This window comes from Bemisia tabaci, chromosome 5, assembly GCF_918797505.1.
Source record: "Bemisia tabaci chromosome 5, PGI_BMITA_v3".
Taxonomy (NCBI): domain Eukaryota; kingdom Metazoa; phylum Arthropoda; class Insecta; order Hemiptera; family Aleyrodidae; genus Bemisia; species Bemisia tabaci.
In genome coordinates, this window is record NC_092797.1 from 11,795,922 (window position 1) to 11,814,439 (window position 18,518).

Sequence of the window (18,518 nt, forward strand, 5' to 3'; positions counted from 1 at the left end):
GTTCCGAGCGATCGAAATCCGACCTGTTGCGTCAATCGCGATCCGAACACCCATAATTTCACCGAGGATTCCGCTAATTCGCATTTCGGGGTCCCGGAAAACGAGTTCCTCAAGGAATCTCATCCTCGACCGCCCCTGCCCCCCCCTCTCCTCGCCCCCTCCCACCGAAACCGGGATTGGAACACTTGCGTGTGCGCCGTATATTTTCACAACTGTCGTGTGTGCAAATAACGACGCCTCCGTGTTTGTGTGTGTGAGTGGATGATGGGGTCCGCCGCCGCACAGTGGTTCGAGTCAGTAGGAGAGGTCGGACAAAATTTAGGAACTTTTAAAGCTCATAACACCGTTTATACAAAATTTTGAGTTTCTAAAAGTAGTTCCATTGGTTTCCTCGTGAAATTTTTTGTCACTAGCTCTCCTTAATATTTGAAATGTGACGAAATAAACATCGAAATTTGCAGTTTTAGTTTTAAAAATTTAAGTCCGACCTCTCTGTTTGACTCGATCCAGTGTGCGCCGCGTAGATGTTTTGACGAGCATCGTCGCCCTCCGCGTGGTCCGATTGCCAAGTGAGTGTGCGTGCGTGATACAGCGACGGTGCCAGGAAACCCACCGCCAAGGACGAGATGGTTCGTTTTTTCGTGAATTTTGAATGGGGGAGGGGATTTTTTTCGGGTGGGAGGGCCTGTGTCGTTTTAATCCCGGATGAGACCAACCGGCAAAATGGGACCCCCAGCTTTCTCGATAGAGGAGCTTGTCAAAATTGTTCGGGAGAATCTCGTTTTCGTCCTCGTTAAGAACTCCCTTGGTGTCAACGTTTTAATGTCCATGATTTATACTGCCATGCTTAGGAAAAACGCCGTATCGACATTCAAGAGTTGCCAAATTTCCTCCGATAAAATGTTCTTTTTATATAGGAGAGTTTTATGGATTTTTGCTTGAAATTTTCAGACAATTTAGATTTGATCGAGACTAAAATCCACAGAGAAAAATTCGAAATATTTTCGGATTTCCCAGAAAATTTGGCAACGTCTGACGGTTCACACGCCGTTCTTCCTTAGTGCAGCAAGCAGTATGGGAAACATGTGAAGTGGATTTGAGTTTAAATATGACATGTTCTGTTTCATTAAATGGTCCCTCTGATAGTTGGAAAATTAGCTAATTTAAATCATAGAACGGAACCAAAATTATCCTAGAGTGTAACATAATTCATTCAAAGGGACTGAAATCAGCTTGATTTACACGATCTCCACCGGGGAATTCAACCAATCGACCAACGAGCCGATACCTTAGTTCCCTTTTGCCGATAATTTTGATTCAGATTCAAAATTTTTACCCTCACAAATTGATAGGGGGATTAATTGTGAACTATAAAGTATTTCTTTCAGAAGTCGCTTGAAACGTGGTCGACAATTTTTCCAAAGATACTTGAAAAGCGTGTAGGAAGGCCGCATGAATCATGCTCGGTCAATGTTAATAACAATGTTACGAGAAAACGTTTTATCCGCGAGTACGTCTCGGTACCGCGCAATGTTTTCCGGAAAATTAATCGGAATTTAATGGCTCTTTTCCAATGTTTAAGGAAGGCCGTAAAATAGCTATCAACTACGAATGGGGATTTCCGTATTCTTGATGATTTCATCTTTCATTCATGATCGAAGTGACGGATTCTGTAGATCTAATAGTTAAACTGTTGTGAATGAGCGCGCATTTTCCATTAACATCTTTCATTTAAAGAACTTTCCTCGGAATTTTCTCCATAAAAGTCACTTTTACTGCCAAACCAAACTGATTGAACATTTGCGTAGTCTCTGAATCGCCGGTCGGCGTCGGTTGCAGGTCAGGTCCGTCGCGCTGAGGAAGAACGCCGCAAGAGCCGTCCGAAGTTGCCACATTTCCTTTAACAAAAAACTTATCTACTGGTAAAATTGTGAACGTTTTTCTTCAAATTTTTCAGGCAATTTTTCTGGTATTTTTATCTAAAACAGTCGAAAATTTCAAGGAAAAATGTGCATTATTTCCCTCGGAAATACGTGTTTTATCCGGGGGAATTTGGCAACTTTCGAATGTTCATACCGGCGTTCTTCCTCATCACGGTGGAGTCCCTTTATACTGAGAGTCAAGACAACATCCCCTCATGGAGTCACAAACGGGAATAAAGATTACAGAAATTGAGCGTTTTTTTGTAATCTTTGATCGGCCCATTCTTAAATTCCTTTCTCCGTTCCCTCTTTCATTCCGTTTGTTCCTTGCCGAACCCGTTATTCCCGGGTCCATTCCAGATTATAATCTTTGCAATCGGTGAAAATTTAATCTTTATTCCCGTTTGTGACACTGTGAAGGCCTAAAATTCGGGAACCAATCAGAAATGGATTCACATTGGCTTGACTCTCAGTATAAAGGGACTCTACAACACGGCGGAGGTGGTAAAGGTGGTTTAGGCGTTAGCGATTCGGAAGTCTAGGCGTTTGCGTTTCGGTGGTTTGGGCGTTTCTACGCTTTTCGGGGGGCGGAGTCCTCGCCGGCGCCAGCGTCCCTGGCCGGGGTCTCGTTCCTGAAGATCTGGATCTGGAGGGTCTCGTCCTGGGTGTCGGGCTCGAAGAAGTTCTCGTAGAGCTCCCACGGGATGCGGTGGCACTTGTTGGAGGACCAGACGCTGTCGACGAGGAGGTTGTTGGGGATCGGGGTGCCCTCGTAAGTGAGCGAGAGCCCGCGTGGAGAGGTGTGGATGAGACGGTAGCGGAACTTGGCCGCAGCCTCGTCGTTGCCCAGGCTCTGCAGGACGTAGTGCTGGGTCCGCTCCCGGCGACCTTTGACGTGGAGTACCAGCACCTGGGGAAAGATTTAATAGAGTTAGTTCAGGGTGTCTACAAGACCGGAAAGTACAGTATACTGGGTTATTCAAAAGTCACGCACCACTGGCCATGAGGGGGGTCGCCATTTGAAATTTTTGAGGTTCCCCCCGCCCCTCACCCACCGAGGTGAACAAAAACTAGAAAGTACCTAAACAAATTTCCCCCTTGATTTGAGGGAACACGTCTTAAACCGCAAATCGATATCATAATTAGAACTTAAGTTGTGGCCAGTGGTGCGTGACTTTTGAATAACCCTGTGTAGTACTGATTTTTGAGGACTGTCCGGAAGTACTAAAAAAGTTCGGAAATCCGCAGAAAGGTCAGGATTTTTTTCATTTTTGTCGCAATATGAATAATAAATTTAAATTTTCGAAATTTTTCGAAGTCGGCCTCCTATGGTGTAGTGGTTGTAGCGCTTGCTCTATGATCGGGAGGTCCCGGGTTCGATTCCCGGCCAGGTGACCCGAGTTTGATGGTCTCAAACAATGGTTGCCTGGGACTGGTTCAGTAGGGACGGAGGGGGGATGGGACTTGAAGCGTGGGATTAGCCTTTGAGGGCTATTTGAAAAGTAAAAAAAAAAAAAAAAAAATCGAATTTCGTCAAATGGAGGTACTGAAAAAGTACTGAATTTCTCTGTCGGAGGTACTGAATTTCCTGGAATGTACTGAAAAATTACTGTTGAAGTACTTACTTTTGACCAGGCTATTTTAGCAAGTACCCTGTGGTTGCGCTGGTCCAAAAAACCAAAATTGTCTGTTTTATGATTGAATTGGTCATTTTCCTTGAAACACGATGATTTTTTGCGTTTCTTTGGAATCAGTGGACCTCCTTTTCCTGCCATAAACAATTTTCTGTCATATGCATCAAACACCTCTAACCTAACCACGTCAATGACCCCTGGTACAGGAAGTCAGCGTAGCCGGTACTATAGCAGTCCACTTTTCCTCATCGTCGTAAAAATTATCCCTCCTTAACACGATATCTTCCTTAAGAAATATACAAACTGCATCAACAGTTTTTTATTTTAAATTTATGCGAATACGTCACTCAAACGAGAATTCACGAGATTGAAGAATCCTCTCGGGGTATAAATCAATTTAAAGATCTGACAGGGAAAAAAAAGAAACACCTCTCTTTTAAAATCATGATACATGACTTCATTTACGGCGGAAGCATATCTCTATCTTGATTTTCTCGATTTTCGTAAATCATCCTTTCATCGCACCATGCTTCGATGCAGAACAGACGATCGTACACCTTTCGCCAAGAAGGTAGTGGAGGGCCTCTTTTTATTTTGAACACTCCCAACATTATTGATGCTGATTGTTGATTTCGATAGACAAAGCAGGCAAAGGGAAAATGGAGCGATCCAATCGGCGGAAGTGTGTGGTTGAAATTGACAAAGATGAATGGACAAGAAGATGGAGTTATAGAATGACTAACGGCAACCCGCGAGAGACCCTGTAGTTAATCCATTATTTTATCTCCTACACGGAAAAAAAAAATTTCTGATTCAACAATTCAATTGCTACAAATAGTGAGTGCAATGTTTCAACGCAGATTTTACAACAAAAAAATGCTACTTTAACCACATTGTAAACTAATTTAACCACGGGGGTGGTTAAAGTAGCATTTTGTTGTTGTAAAATCTGCGTTGAAACATTGTACTCACTGTTTTTAGCAATTGAATTGTTGAATCAGCAATTTTTTTTTTTTTCCGTGTAGTATATACGAACCACTCGTGTCAACCCGTAGTATTTCTTCATTTCCCTTTGTCTTCTTCGTCTATCAATGCCAATAATCAGCCCGCAGTCCGCCTGCTTCGTGCGGTACGTTACCTCGTTGTCGATGACGATGAGTGAGTTGACGCTGGCGTTCTGGAAGCCGCCGGCGTGGAAGTCGTCGGAGAAGACCATGCGGCGGGTGATCTTCTGGTCGTAGTCGATGAGGGTGCAGTTGGCGGCGTGGTCGCGGCGGAGGTGGGCGGCCATCTCGCCCTGCTTCCCGCGCCACGGGCACCCGACCGAGACGGGGCACTCGAGGACCCGGAGCGGGCACTCGTTCTCGTGGGCGAGCTTCCCGGCGACGCCGAGGACCCTTGGGCACCCGAACTTGCGGAAGGCGCACGGGAGAAGGAGCCGTGAGACGAGCTTGTCCAGGGTCGTGTTCTGGTTCGGGTTGAGCTTGGACGAGCAGAGCGGGCAGGACTTGACGCGCCCCACGCAGGCCCGGCAGATCCCGTGCCCCCGCCAGCAGGTCCGGATCGGCGGGCTCAGGCAGGCCATGCACACCGGGCACTCCAGCTCGGTCGACATCTCCAGCATCGCCTCCACGCACCCTGGAAATGGTCCAACGTGGTAGTTGTCAGAGGTCAAAAGTGTGGGACGCCAAGCACCTAGAGGACGGCCAAGTCCAGAGGTGCCTGGCCGGAGTGGTGGCCAGGGAAGGCGTCGTCCATAGATGACGTCAGGCACCTCGGACCAGACGTTGTCCATACATGACGTCAGGTACCTGGGACCGGGGATCGTCCATAGATGACGTCAGGCACCTCGGACCAAGGGTCGTCTCTATAAATGACGTCAGGCACCTCGGACCAGACGTTATCCGCACATGACGTCAGGTACCTGGGACCGGGGATCGTCCATAGATGACGTCAGGCACCTCGGACCAAGGGTCGTCTCTATAAATGACGTCAGGCACCTCGGACCAGACGTTGTCCATAGATGACGTCAGGTACCTGGGACCGGGGATCGTCCATAGATGACGTCAGGCACCTCGGACCAAGGGTCGTCTCTATAAATGACGTCAGGCACCTCGGACCAGACGTTGTCCCTAGATAACGTCATGTACCTGGGGCCGGGGATCGTCCATAGATGACGTTCACGTTAGGCGCTTAGCCAGTAGGGCATTCTAAACGTGCAAGGCATGTGCTGCTGCTACAGATTTAAGGGGTCTGATAGGCACTTGAACAGCGCAATAAAATGAGGGTGGCAAGTCGATTATGAAAATCATCAGGAATAACTTGAAGGTCAGAAAATTTTGTCGAGCCCACTTAAGTCGGTGAATTTTGCTGCAGAACCTTCAATTTTTTCCGCAGCCCAAACGACGTTATTCTCAATGGATGTTTCATTTCTCAAGAGTTATCTCGTTTTGAGTTTTTCGTGAAAAAAAATTTGGTTTAACATCATATCGCCGCTGCTGCCGCCCCCGCCCCCCCCCCCCCCCCCCAAATAAAAACATTGAAAAGTCAAGAAATTTCTGGATTCCTAGAAAAGTCAGGGAATTTTAAAATTCAAGAAGATAGGAATCCCGAAATTAGAAAATTTTCTGGCGTCAAATATGGATGGCCTCCGACCCCGGCCGTTTACGCTCTTATCCCGGACTAATTTGTCCCAGTTAAGTAGCGACAGTGTAACGGTTTGCAGTAAAATCGATTTCATAAATTAAAATAGGCCGCACAATCGGTCGATTCATCTTTTGTTGCTCAAAGGCCTTGTCGGTGAGGTTATCATTTCCCTCGTCTAGTGGCGTGACTATTAATTGCCGCAGTCCGATTAAAGATCCAATTTTTTTCGCTCCGTCTAATTGTTTCTAAATCGCCGAGTCCGTTGGTCTGAATCTGAATCACGTCCGTCAAATTAATCACACTTTTAACTTTCTCTTTAAAAGCACCTCATTCGCTTTTCATCCAGGGTGTTGATTCTAAAGAAAGTTCGAAGGTTTCAGGATTTAAAGAGGGATGAGAGAACATGTCCTGTACTTTAATCGGATTACATTTTGCAATTGGGTACTCCAATTTCCGGCTCATTCTTAAAAATACGTTTGTCCATACGCAAACTTACTATGCTGCCGTGCCAAGGAAAAACGCCGTAAGAGCCTTCAGACGTTGCCGTATTTCTTTCGAGAAAAACGGAATTTACTGGGAAAATTGTAAATATTTTCCCCCCAAAATTTTCAGACATTTTCGTAGCTACTTTAATCTAAAATATCTGAAAATTTCAAGGAAAAGTATGCTTGAATTGCGTCAAAAGTACATGTTTTATCAAGGAAAAGGCAACTTTCAAATGTTCATACGGCGTTTTTCCTTGGCATGGCAGTATGGTACTTACGTTGTCGTTAAACTGAACCAGAAATTGTAGTTCCGAATTTTAAAATGTGGTCCAATTCTTTCTCGATCTCGTCGCTCAACGAACCGTCTGAATGTCGCTCTCCATGCCGAAAAACTTACGTTCTTTCTGAGGAGGCTCGTAGTCTATCTCGGAGGGGGTGACGTCGAATTTCCTCTTGCACTTTCCTCTGGTGGATTCGGGGACTCCGAGAGGGTCGTGGGCGCTCTCCTGCCCGACGCTCGCCGGGATGTCATCCTCCAGGTCGATCACGATTCTGTCCACGCCACCTCGCGACGTCATCGCCTTTCTCCTCGATTCTCGCCCCGATTTGTCACGACGCGGCGTGCGTATATGTGATATTTACCTGAAATGACAAAAAGTCGTCAGGGTGTTTGAACATCGCGACTTCCTCAATCAGAATCTGACTAACCACAAGTAACGTCGTCTGATGGAGTTATATTTTGCAATTAGGAACTACAATTTCTCGCTCTTCCGAAGAATACTTATGTGCATGGAGAAAATAATGGTGCGTACGTTGTTTCTAAATCAGCTAGAAATAAATTGTAGTTCCTCATTATTGGCAAAATGTAGTCCAACTTTCTATCGTCTTTATTTGTTAGCAAGATAACTTATCAAAATTTTGCCTCGGATTTTGTTGGTATATTCTCATCTTTTTAGATTGAACTCTCAGGAAGTTTCAAAGCGTTGTTTTGCTTAACTTTCTTGCAATACCGGAAATTTGGCATTGCGAAATGTAGTGAGACTACTTTTGGGTAATCTGTCCCTGCGATACTTCACGAAAAGGTGCAGCCAAAAAAGGGCAGCCATTTTTTGCCGTTAATGACCTCCTCTGAAACTCCTGTAAGGACGAAATTTGGAGAGAGCGAGAAAGGCAACTCGCAACCCAATTTTCTTTTCAGAGAATTCTATATAATTTTAATCAATATTACGGAATCTTTTCAAAGTTTTAGCCCCAAATTTTCGCCCCTCGATCTCATTCAGCTATTCTTCCTAGAACAGACGTACGTAAACAGTTTAAATTTCTCCAAACCACTTTTCAAATTCCATTCGTTGACGTGATACACGGCTCCCGCAACATATGCAACCGTCTGCAACCATTTTTAACGGTAGCAGACCTTTATCGGCATTTTGTCGCTGTGTATATTGCTGATAGCGGTGACGCTCTTGCCGTTTTTATATTCGCCTATGCACCGAATGTATTCTTGTTTGCGTGCTATTTTACAGTTTCCTAGCGCTGTTTACTCGCTCTGGGTGGATCTGATAAAATTAATATCCTCTGTCTCTGTTAGTAAGCTTTTTTAAAATACTCCTAATGGATCCAATAAAATCGTATCGTCGATTCTCGATTAGTGGACGTTGACCGTAAGTTGTGGTCTGAACCAGACTTTCCGCCTCAGTAAATAGGCCACGGTCAAGTAGCCCTCTCTAGGTCTTCCTGTTTTTACTATCGCTGCAGTTCTTAATTCTTTTCTTTCGAGTGGCAAATGAACGGAATTCGACCGTTATCATCCCCTAATTTTTGTTCATCGCTCTTCTCGGACGAAAAACTCCTCCAAAAATTAGTTTTTTTCTCCACATATTGCTATTTACATAGCGTGGGACTTGAGCACCGCGTTACATCACACAAATACGCTCCCCGAATCGGTGGGCTGAAAGACGCACACCTCGATCCCATTTTTAATCTTCTAGGACAATTATTAAGTGCTCGTTCGTTAGTCGTCGGAATTCGGGCTCATCTCGCTCCCCTTCGCACAGTGGAACCAGTCGATCGGAGAGGTCAGACTTGATCCCGAAACTTTGAGAGCTTCCATCTCCGTCCGTACGCAACGCAAGGGATCAACCGTGGTTTCGTTGGCTTTCTCGTATTTCAAGAATCACCCCTTGTAACTCACTTGTAACGAAATAAATATCAACATTTAAATGTTAATCAAATGTTTAGTAAACAAAAAAAATTAGTTTCCAACCTCCCGCGATGACTCGCACTATTGTGCGCCAGTATGAGAAATTACGCTCGTTTTCCCGACTTGGATTTTATGGCCCTATTTTTCGGCGCAGGGAGTCGTAAGTCGCGTTAGTGCCATGAAATAACGACTCGTCTCGTTCCCGAAAAGTACAAAGTGTGTCAGGCTTAAATCGGACGAGAGAAAGAGAGGGGGGGGGGGTATGTTGGAGAATAAATTGAAGCATTGAAATTGCATGCTAAGTTCCAACTGAACCCAACAATTTTAAAACCTTACTACTTACTTGGATCACTGTGATCGGCACCCACGGAAAAACGAATTTCGTGAGTTATTATTTTGACTTAAAGCGTCGTTTCTTGTCGGCAAAATTTGCGGTTTTTATAGTTAAATCAGTGCGGATTTAACTTAACGTCAGTTGTTTTGAGTTGAAGAAACGTGGTTTTGATATCGTTTATTTAACTTAATAGCAAAATGACGTTTTTTTAACTCGGAAACCAAATTTTATCGACAAGAAACGACATCCAAGTCAAAATAATACATGAAGAAATATGTTTTTTATTTTCAGTGCAATGAAGCATGCATGTTTTTCTCTTTTCTCTCAGTGATTTCTAGATTGGGTTCAGCTAGGACCCGGCAATTTTTACCATCCTTTCAGAAAAAAATGCCTGCAGGTCGAAGGTATTCTCGTTGATCGCATGCAATTAAAATCGCGTGAAACTGAAAGCCACGCGCCTTTACGGATCACAAGAACATCCGGGGCCTTGGATCCGGATTTTTTTTTTTTTTTAAGCACGAAGTGTCCCTCGCCTGACAAAAAGACGTAACTTCAATTTGCGATGAACTCCGTAGTCCTTTTTACTCGAAGGTTCTCCGGGCTTATATTTTAATGTAGTTATGCCCTTCTGTCAGCCAAATGACAAAATGGGTCGGATTCTACGGAAAGGACCCGATCAACACCGACCCAGTTCCATGAAGCGAGGTTTTAAAGTCTGAAAAATGGCGTGAGTCCTAATGGCGCGAGAGCTTTTTAAACGGAATTGGGTGTCAATGGTAAAACGCAATCCGTCTACATGGAGTTGCTGGAACCAGGACGTAACTGCACATTTACATATTGGCTTTGTGTAGGAGATACGTGTTTTCGTTAGAAATCACGCTCGTAGGCCATTAGACAAGGTCTGAACTTCAGCATTACGCGGTACATGATGATTTCTCGATCCCGGAGAGAACGATTCGCGTTATGAAACTTTTTTAAATCTCCGGATCGAAACGCTGACGTTTAACATGGCCTCAAATTCGAACGTCCCGTCCATCACAAAGCCAAAATCTATTTGCCGAACAAATCGATGAGTGTTAAGTGGCGTTTTCTGACTGATAAGTCAGAGGAAGCAAAATCGATACGCAGATAACGCTCAACAAATTTTCGCCTTCATTTCTCGAGGTAGGCCAGAAAATATCCGCTGCGCAGGAATAGTTATCTGCAGGGCTTGCGTCTTGTGTTGTCAACGAATCTTACCTCGTATCTAGTACTGTCAGTGTGCTAAGCTTCTTAGATTCGTTTGTGTCGTAAGTTTTTCTTATCATGTCTCGACGACCTAATATTGTGATATAAAAATAAGTAATTAATCCTTAACTGTCTCCGGGAAATCAGTCTTTCCCTATATCGTTTACGCTGGAAACAAGCGAAGCCGGTAGCCAAATTTTGTCAGACACACTTTAGGTGCGAAGTCATAAAATTCACGCTCAATGAGCAAAACAAGTTTCATTTTTTTTTCCATGAGCGGGATTTTCGAACATTTATGAGCCACTATCTACTTAGAACGGTATCTTACTTATCAATTTTACATCTCGCGTTGAAATTAATAAAATTGACGGAACGCACGCTTTCATATCTTATTTTTCTACGTTAATTTAATTTATCATATCCTCTGCCCATGTGTTTGTGATACGATTATTCGAATAAGCGGAAAAGAAATACTAGGGGAAAAAAGCGAGTGGCGCGTGACGTACTGAATTCGTTTCACCAAATTCATCGAGTAGCATAAGTAACACACAGCGAATTGGGACTGGTTGACATTTCATCGCTCGGTTTTTAAATTTCCGGATTTTTTTTTTGTTCTGCATGTGTGATCTACGATTCGAAGCTCACTCACCACCATGAATATTTACAGCGATCTAAATAGATTCGCGACAATTTAAGATAGCCGCCAACGGCTTTAGGAATTCCATCGAAAGAGAAGAGGTACCTATTTCGAGCCTGGTATAGTCGCTAGGTTTTCTATTTTTCTTTGTCTCTTTCGTGCATCCGTGTCGTGGAACTTGGTTTCCTCTGAACTGTAGTCGTTCAAGTAAAAAGTCAAATGAATCAACAGAATGAAGAAAAATCAGCATAAATTCCAAGAAATAGTAACTATTAGCTCGTCTTTTTGAAAATATTGAACATATTAGAAAATCTGCAACGTCGCAGATTAAGACTCGCGTTCTATTTCTTTTTACTTATTTTGTATTTTTTTACTTTCATCGTCAAGATGCCTATTGTTAATGAAAACGCATGCGACTTAATTTTCGAGACGCGGCGCATAGCATGTCCGTGTTGGTCTCGGGGAACTTAACCTCGAACCACACTCAAAACGAATTCGAATCTAGATAAAAGCGAGATCAAAAGTATTTACCTTGTGAATTTTGAGATAAAGGAATAATTGCGTAAGGATTTCATCGACGGATAGCCGTGAATGTTGAGTCGAAATTATTTCCGCCGTGTACTGTGAATAATTTGAAACATTGAAAAGTCGAATGGATGAATCACTTAACCTCGATCATCTCCGTTTTGTTTTGATCGGGCTCGGGAAATCACTATAGCAATAGACAGTGATTTCGTCGAGAGGTCCACTTGGGAATCTGGACATTTTGTCACCTCGCGAATTATGTTGAGCGCGCTGTGCCGGCCGGCTAAATGTCAGCCCCAGAAGTGGATTCCAGCTTCCTCGCCCACGGTATCCCCTATATCGTCTCCTCCCGGCCAAAGTATCACAAGTGCCATGCGACGTTTTCAAATTTCCACCGCCATTTTATTTTTTCACCGAAAAATTGTTCGACGAAGCTCTCCGGAAGTTTCACTGAATTTTCTGCGTGCTGCCAATAAAATTCAGTGAAATTTTCGAATAGCTTCGTTGAACCATTTCTCTGTGAAAAAATAAACTGGCGGCGGAAATTTTGAAACGTCACATGGCGCTTGTGATCTTTGGCGGGAAGGTGACGATATAATGTTATATTCATAAAATTTTAAAAACTTTTCGAGTCAGTTTCGCAACCTAGAAATCCACCTTACATTGCCCCCCTATATGACATCTTTTTCACAAATTTTTAAACATTTTCGAGTCAATTTTGCAACCAAGGAACGGCGTAGGTTCTTTTGTCCGGGAAACTACGAATTTCGACCCGTATTTCATTACAAAAAATTTCGCTTCGACGTAAGTACTAACTGTTGCGGTTCGGAGCGAGCGTTTACCTACGTCGCGACGCTGGAGGGTTATCGATGCGGGTCAAATTTCTCGCCAACGCCAGCCTTTTCGCGTGTCCGATTCTGAGGCGCATCGCTCCTCGGGTCTCGTCGTGGGATCAGAAAATCCCTCTACCCGCTTTTCCGGATCCACGATGATGGTTCTCTGTCTCTCTCTCTCCCCCCCCCCCCCCTCTTCCGCTTGCGACACGGCACGACTGTCGCGCGCCAATCAGCGCTGCCGTTTTTCCGGAAAATTCGTCTGTTTTGCCATCATATCAGACGTCTGACAGAATGGAAATTAGCCGAGTTTTACGTGTGCAACTACGGCGTTGATTCATACAGTGCATATCAGGGGTGCAAGGACTATTAGGGTGGAGGAAAATCCGGAAAAGTCAGAGAAATTAAAAAAAAAAAAAAAACAGAAAAAAATGTTTGTATGAATTAGCGGGAATTGTGAAATCAAAATTTTTTATCGTATTAGTCAGTGTTATTTTTTATCGTCTACATTTTTTGAAATGTGGAAGGAAAGTTACAAAATTCCGACGAATGAAGCCACAATTTCTGGCACGAAGTGAGCTGGGGAAATTATGAAGGTACTTTTTTCTCACGTTGGCAGAGGTTTTTTGGGAGAAATTTATGGAATATTTAGACGTTTGTGGCTGTGAGTTTTTCTATTAATTTTTTTAGAATTGTCAAGTTTAAAGTTTTTTCTTTTTTTAAGTAAGGAATTTTGGTACACTCCATCAAGGATTCAATTCAGGGATTTCAGTGGAAAGTCAAAAATATTCGCACGTGCATTCGGTGATTATTTTTCTTCCCTCCTACTTTTTAGAGGGAATTTAACTTTTTCTCATAACGTCCAAAATTGTTTCGGTAAAGCGAAGGGAAGCTAGGAAAACGCGAGTAAATTTTGTAATCGGGCCCAATCCGCAACCCCGCGTCCGTTCAAATTCTCACCATTGAGCAAACTTTGCTCCCGCCGAATCATCAAAATTGAGTTGTGCGTCCGTTTTCTGCGCACAAATTCACGGCTCACATGCCGCGGCCACTCGCATTGGCCCGTGTTTACGTTTTCGCGCTATGTGAGCCGAGGATCACGAACCTCCATTGGCTGGATCCGCCGCCCCTCTTCATTCTTGATCCGAGTTTCGTTATCGCGGCGAAATTTTTTTTATCTTGTCCTCGACACGCTACTTTGTAAGAGTATCTCCTTGAGTCGGCTTTTTTTCTCCATCGGACCATTCCTCTCGTCGTTTCCCTCGATTTTCTGCCACGTGCGCTGCTTTCGTCGCCGTCGTAGCGGGCGCCGCGGTGTTTTTTCACGCTTTTCCGTGTTAAATTCACCCTTTTTCGTGTTTTTCTATGTTTGTGTGTGTGTCACGCAAGTGCGGCACCCCCAAATTTCCTTGAGCCTGTGAAATTTTTCGTATCAAATGTCGGTTGGTTCAAGCGCCTGTTTTGACAGTGAATTGTGCCATCGCGATCTTTCCGCGGATCCGAAAATCGTTGCCGATCTCGGTGAGGAAAACTGGATACTTTAAAGTTTCTAAAATCTTAAAGTCTATAGAAGCCATCAGGTCGCGGGCTGTATCAGTGGCGTGGCGTGCTTTGCGATATATCGATTGATCTACCATTTAGACCTATGGAAAAGGATCGATTATTAGGGTGTTCGCAGCGAACATCCGAATAATCGATTTGTTACCACAGCTCAAATGGGGAAATATCGATAATCGATCATTCACGCCTCGCCACTGGGCTGTATCTGTAATCTTCGTAATCAATCCACGGAAAGAGGGGAGGGAACAGTGGCGGTTGCCTGACAGGGAATATGAAAAATGAATATGAATTTCCCGTCTCTCTCTCCTTTATTTTAGAAAAAAGGAAGAAAAATACAAAGGAAGAGGTGACAAAGTAGCCTCCCAATGAAATTGGGGGTGCTGAAAATACTTAAACGCACAAGCACCGACTAGGAAGGGGCGGGGGAAATTTCGTAAGGAAGATCCCTTTTTTGTCCAAACAATTTAAAAAAGGAAACCCAGTGTAGTGCGATGATTTTTTTCACATTTTTTTGGGTCTAAGAGTATTTGTTACCCTCTTGCGGAGTGAGGAAATTTTTAAAGATAGGAAATTTGAAGTGGCCACAAAAATAATACTGCTATCGAAAAAAGACGCGACGAAAATCGTGATCTCTTATAACTTACATTATTAATCTGTTCTGAAATTTTTTAATTGAATCTGCTCGAAATTTTACTGAAAGATATTCTATTTTTCAAAATCTACCCAGAATCTCTCCCTTTTCCGGAGAAGAATGACTCTTTAACCACCTGTGCTTAATGACGACGGATAAACAAAACTTGGTCGTCTTTTTCTTCGTTAATATCACACTTAATGATATTATCGAATGCGGCAGCGTACAAGGAGTATCGCCTATTGTTTATCCTGAACTTGGTCTTGCTAATGTTGACTTTTTTACGAATCCCAAAGCTTGTATTATACTCATTTGTTGGTATTTTTGTCTGTTCCAGATTGAAATTGTACAAAACGGATCCCAAAAAGAATGGCACCTGTCCAATCAAGACAATTGTTGATGTGGAGCTTTCCCACTGCAGTCGTTCTCTTCAGTTATCTATACTACAAGAGAAAAAAAGCTTTTTTAAGTTCTGACACTGGTGGAAAATCTATAGCTTCCAGCCAGGTTAATGCTGATAACGAGTGTTTAGTTGACTCCACATCGCTTAAAGAAACTCTCGAATCCAGTATTCACAACGATAGCTTCGATAGCTCTGTCATAAGTCCCTTGAAAGAAGCAGAAGACGTTAAAGCTGTAATACAGAAAGTGATCCGTGACCTAGAGACTATCGCTCCCATCCCTGAAAACTCCCCCATTGAAGAAATTGTCGAAGAAGTCCTTCAAATAACTGACACGTCAAATATCGAACTCGAAGAAGAAGCCCAGTGTGAAGTTAGTTCCAGTGACAACTCCAGTCAGGTTATCTCTTGTAAAAACAGTAGTTCTAAATTGAAAAACTCATCTGATAGCAAACTCTGTGATCAGTCCCTAAATAAGACTCCCTTCAACGGCGAATGGGGTGCATCGGATGATGAAATCATCCCTGATTCAACGACTAAAAACAATGGTGAATTAATCACATCGAATTCTTGTAAAAAGTGCAAAGACGATTCCGACTACGTTAAGCTAGGGGACACATCGGGCAAGAGCGGTAAAAAGAAGAAGAAGAAGAAGAATCAAGTGGTGGATATCAGTATGTTTTTCAGTGACAACGAAAGGAGACATAGGTACAGATCGGACAGCATGAATTGGCGAAAGAGGGATAGTCGGGAACCTAGGAGGAATAACTATAGAGGAAAGAATGATTATGAATGTGATACACAAGAAAAGCTGCTACATCAAAAGTTGGAGAAGCTCACGATGGATGAAAGGACTCCTTCCAAATTCAATCAAACCTCCTTGAGAGACTCCGCAAATCACAGTCCTGCAGAAGCTATGATGCTAGCAAGTCCCACCCTTAGCCATTGCTCAGATAATCATAGCGAGGTAATTATTTTTTTGTACCATGTTTGTATAGTATTATCAATACTATCATACTATCCTAACTTACATTCAAGAAATATTTCCGAGCTTCTCTCCTTCTAGGAATGTTGAGGAAAGTTTCATCCAGAAAAATGGAAATCTACAAGTCCTGCACAATTGAAAATGTAAGAGATGCATCTGCATATTTTATTGTGCTTGAATCAAACACATAAAATGTATGTTGCACGAAGCTGGTTTTATAAAAATGTTCTTTTCATTTAAAAAAAAAGGCCCCCTTGTCGGAAGAAAAGGAGTGAGAAGTTGTCAATTAAGATTAGTGACCATGCCCGCTCCTCTTGAAAGAAGTTATATGCAGACAAGTCTCAAATTTGACCCTAACTCTTTAAGGTAGATTTTATTTTTTCCTCTTTCAGTCGCTTGTAATTGAAGTAGTTTTTTGATTTGCAGCATTAATGGTTCGTCCAATTGTGTTGATCATTGATCGAGATATAATTTTTGATGTTGTTTCTATTCTTTTCAGGGAGGATCTAGTGACAGTGGTAAAGGTTGCAGTGAAACGGCTACGCCTGCTGGTGGCAGCTCCCTAGCAGGAGATCACCAGCCCATAGTATATGAATTTATTGTACCACAAGTTATCACCGGCCGCCTTATTGGCCTCAAAGGACACAATTTACATGAACTTAAAGCTAAATCAAATACAAACATTTACGTCAGAATGCATCCTGAATCAATGGATCTAAGAATATGTGCCATTGAAGGTAAATAATGAGTATCCTAAGAATTTTTTTCCTAGAGTTTACTCGCATTGTCTCAGTGCACTGAAAAACATTTTTTTTTTTTTTTTTTTGAGGTATTATTCTTGTTTTTTAACATGTCGTTTCTTGTCGACAAATTCTGGTTTATCTTAGTCATTTTGTGCGCATTTAACCTGAAGCTATTTTTTTTTTTTTTTTTTTTTTTAGTGAAAGAAGCATTGTTTTGCTATCAAACTTAAACCTAGAGATTACAAAACAACCCTTCAAAACTAAAAAAAGTGATATTGAGTTTAATCCATACAGATTTAACTTAATTAACCAAATTTTGTTGATACAAAACGACGCTTTAAGTGAAAAAAATATATCAATAATAATTTTTTTCAGTGTGTATTTTCATTCATCAAGGTAGTAATTAAAAGAACTTAGGAAAATTTCCTCTCTGCCTTGACTAGAATCTTGAATAGTAATAATTTTTAATCTCAAAGATGAAAGCGTTTAATCGGAGGCATAGATTTTGCACTAGCCAGGCAATTTTCTAGAAAAGCCTTGAAAGCTCAGAATTCCTCTAAATTAGCGTAGTGATCCCCTTCTTACTAATACTATCAACAAGGGATTATAGAACCCCACCCTCCGAACAGCAGCTAATTTCCCTTCCTCCCATGTAATCAAGCCTCGTAATCAATCGATTACGATTTCGTGGAGCACTTGTATGGAATCCTGAGTTCAGTACTCTGCATGTCATTTTTGTGTGTTGAATGGCAGAAGAACCGTTTAAATTGAAATCTGAGAACCAGCCTCAACAGTTTATCCATGGCAGGTATTTTTCTTGTTTTGTTTTCCTTGTTTTCTCTCCCCTCTTCTTGTTGATAGTAAATTGCATTCATCTTAATTCAAATTGTTATTTTTTTCTTTCGTTTCAGGAGTACCAAGTGATGTTGACTGTGCTTTAGCTCTAATTCGTAAAAAGTTCCCTCTATCCCAAAATCCAGGTTTAACGTTAGAAAGGATATCTCCCAATGATTTTAATTTACAAATCAAACCAGACTATTTTCAGGTATGTATTTTCTCCTTAAGTAATTACGTTTCACATTTTTCCCACCGTAAGTTGAGAATTTGCAAAATACTCTAAGCCTTATTGCAGTCTATTTTTCAGTTGTTATTGATTCTTTGCTATGAGCTCAGTTCTCCAAAATTTTAGAAAATTTCTTATAGGGATTCATTCTAGTTGCTATGATAATGATAAGCATATTCAATTTTCATCCACTGTCTTGAACAGTCTGATTAATTTGCACTTTTGCCCGGACTGTTTGTCGTAATAAAATGCTTTTGTGTTTTCTTTTAATACTGTAAAATCAAGTGCAATGAAACCGCTTATCGTAATTTTCTTGTTTTTTTTTTCCAGTTACATTTAGTTGAAAACATGAATAATGATGTCGTAGTGAGTAGTTTGATTTCTGCCGGTTACATGTTTCTGCAACAACCAACCCATCCAACATATCAACAGTTAAGTCGACTGAACTTCACAATGAACGCCAACTACTGCTCACCAGATGCGCCTGTCATGACAGAGCCTCAGCTAAGTAAGTTCACTTGCTCTGCTCACTAACACATTCACTGCCAGGTCAGTCATAGTGGCTATTGATCACTATGACTGCCCTGGTTGTGTCGGCCGGCACAACCAGGTTTTTGTTGGTCGCACCAAGCCAAAATAATCACAATGATGTGTGTTTTGCGCTGTGCACCTTCATCATGCTGCCACGAAGG

At 42.3% G+C, this 18,518-nt stretch overlaps 2 protein-coding genes across 5 annotated transcripts in view; one reads left to right on the top strand and one right to left on the bottom strand.

Moving 5' to 3' along the window:
- spoon (A-kinase anchor protein spoonbill) overlaps positions 1 to 18,518 on the top strand; it is a 64,749-nt gene that overhangs the window by 38,411 nt on the left and 7,820 nt on the right. For 3 of the 4 annotated variants that reach the window (XM_019058729.2, XM_019058732.2, XM_019058730.2), the window contains 4 exons: positions 14,972 to 16,002; positions 16,520 to 16,757; positions 17,675 to 17,808; positions 18,157 to 18,334. In XM_019058729.2, coding sequence (XP_018914274.2) covers positions 15,004 to 16,002; positions 16,520 to 16,757; positions 17,675 to 17,808; positions 18,157 to 18,334 — 1,549 coding nt within the window. In that variant the 5' untranslated portion in view covers positions 14,972 to 15,003. Of the gene's footprint in view, positions 1 to 13,645; positions 13,965 to 14,971; positions 16,003 to 16,519; positions 16,758 to 17,674; positions 17,809 to 18,156; positions 18,335 to 18,518 lie in introns of those variants that run through there. The other variant, XM_019058731.2, reaches the window with a different exon arrangement.
- On the bottom strand, positions 1,102 to 11,961 carry LOC109042150 (E3 ubiquitin-protein ligase Siah1). The gene is made up of 4 exons (XM_019058733.2): positions 11,617 to 11,961; positions 7,085 to 7,329; positions 4,695 to 5,194; positions 1,102 to 2,832 (listed from the first exon to the last, which is right to left on the bottom strand). Exons 2-4 carry the CDS (start codon positions 7,263 to 7,265, stop codon positions 2,494 to 2,496), a joined length of 1,020 nt encoding a protein of 339 aa, XP_018914278.2. The 5' UTR covers positions 7,266 to 7,329; positions 11,617 to 11,961; the 3' UTR covers positions 1,102 to 2,493.

Coding starts and splice junctions, on each gene's coding strand:
- LOC109042150 (XM_019058733.2), bottom strand. CDS start 7,265: ATGACGTCGCGAGGTGGCGTGGACAGAATCGTGATCGACCTGGAGGAT. Junction 5,195..7,084: donor CGAGCCTCCTCAGAAAGAAC/GTAAGTTTTTCG, acceptor GACCATTTCCAG/GGTGCGTGGAGGCGATGCTG. Junction 2,833..4,694: donor TCATCGTCATCGACAACGAG/GTAACGTACCGC, acceptor ATCTTTCCCCAG/GTGCTGGTACTCCACGTCAA.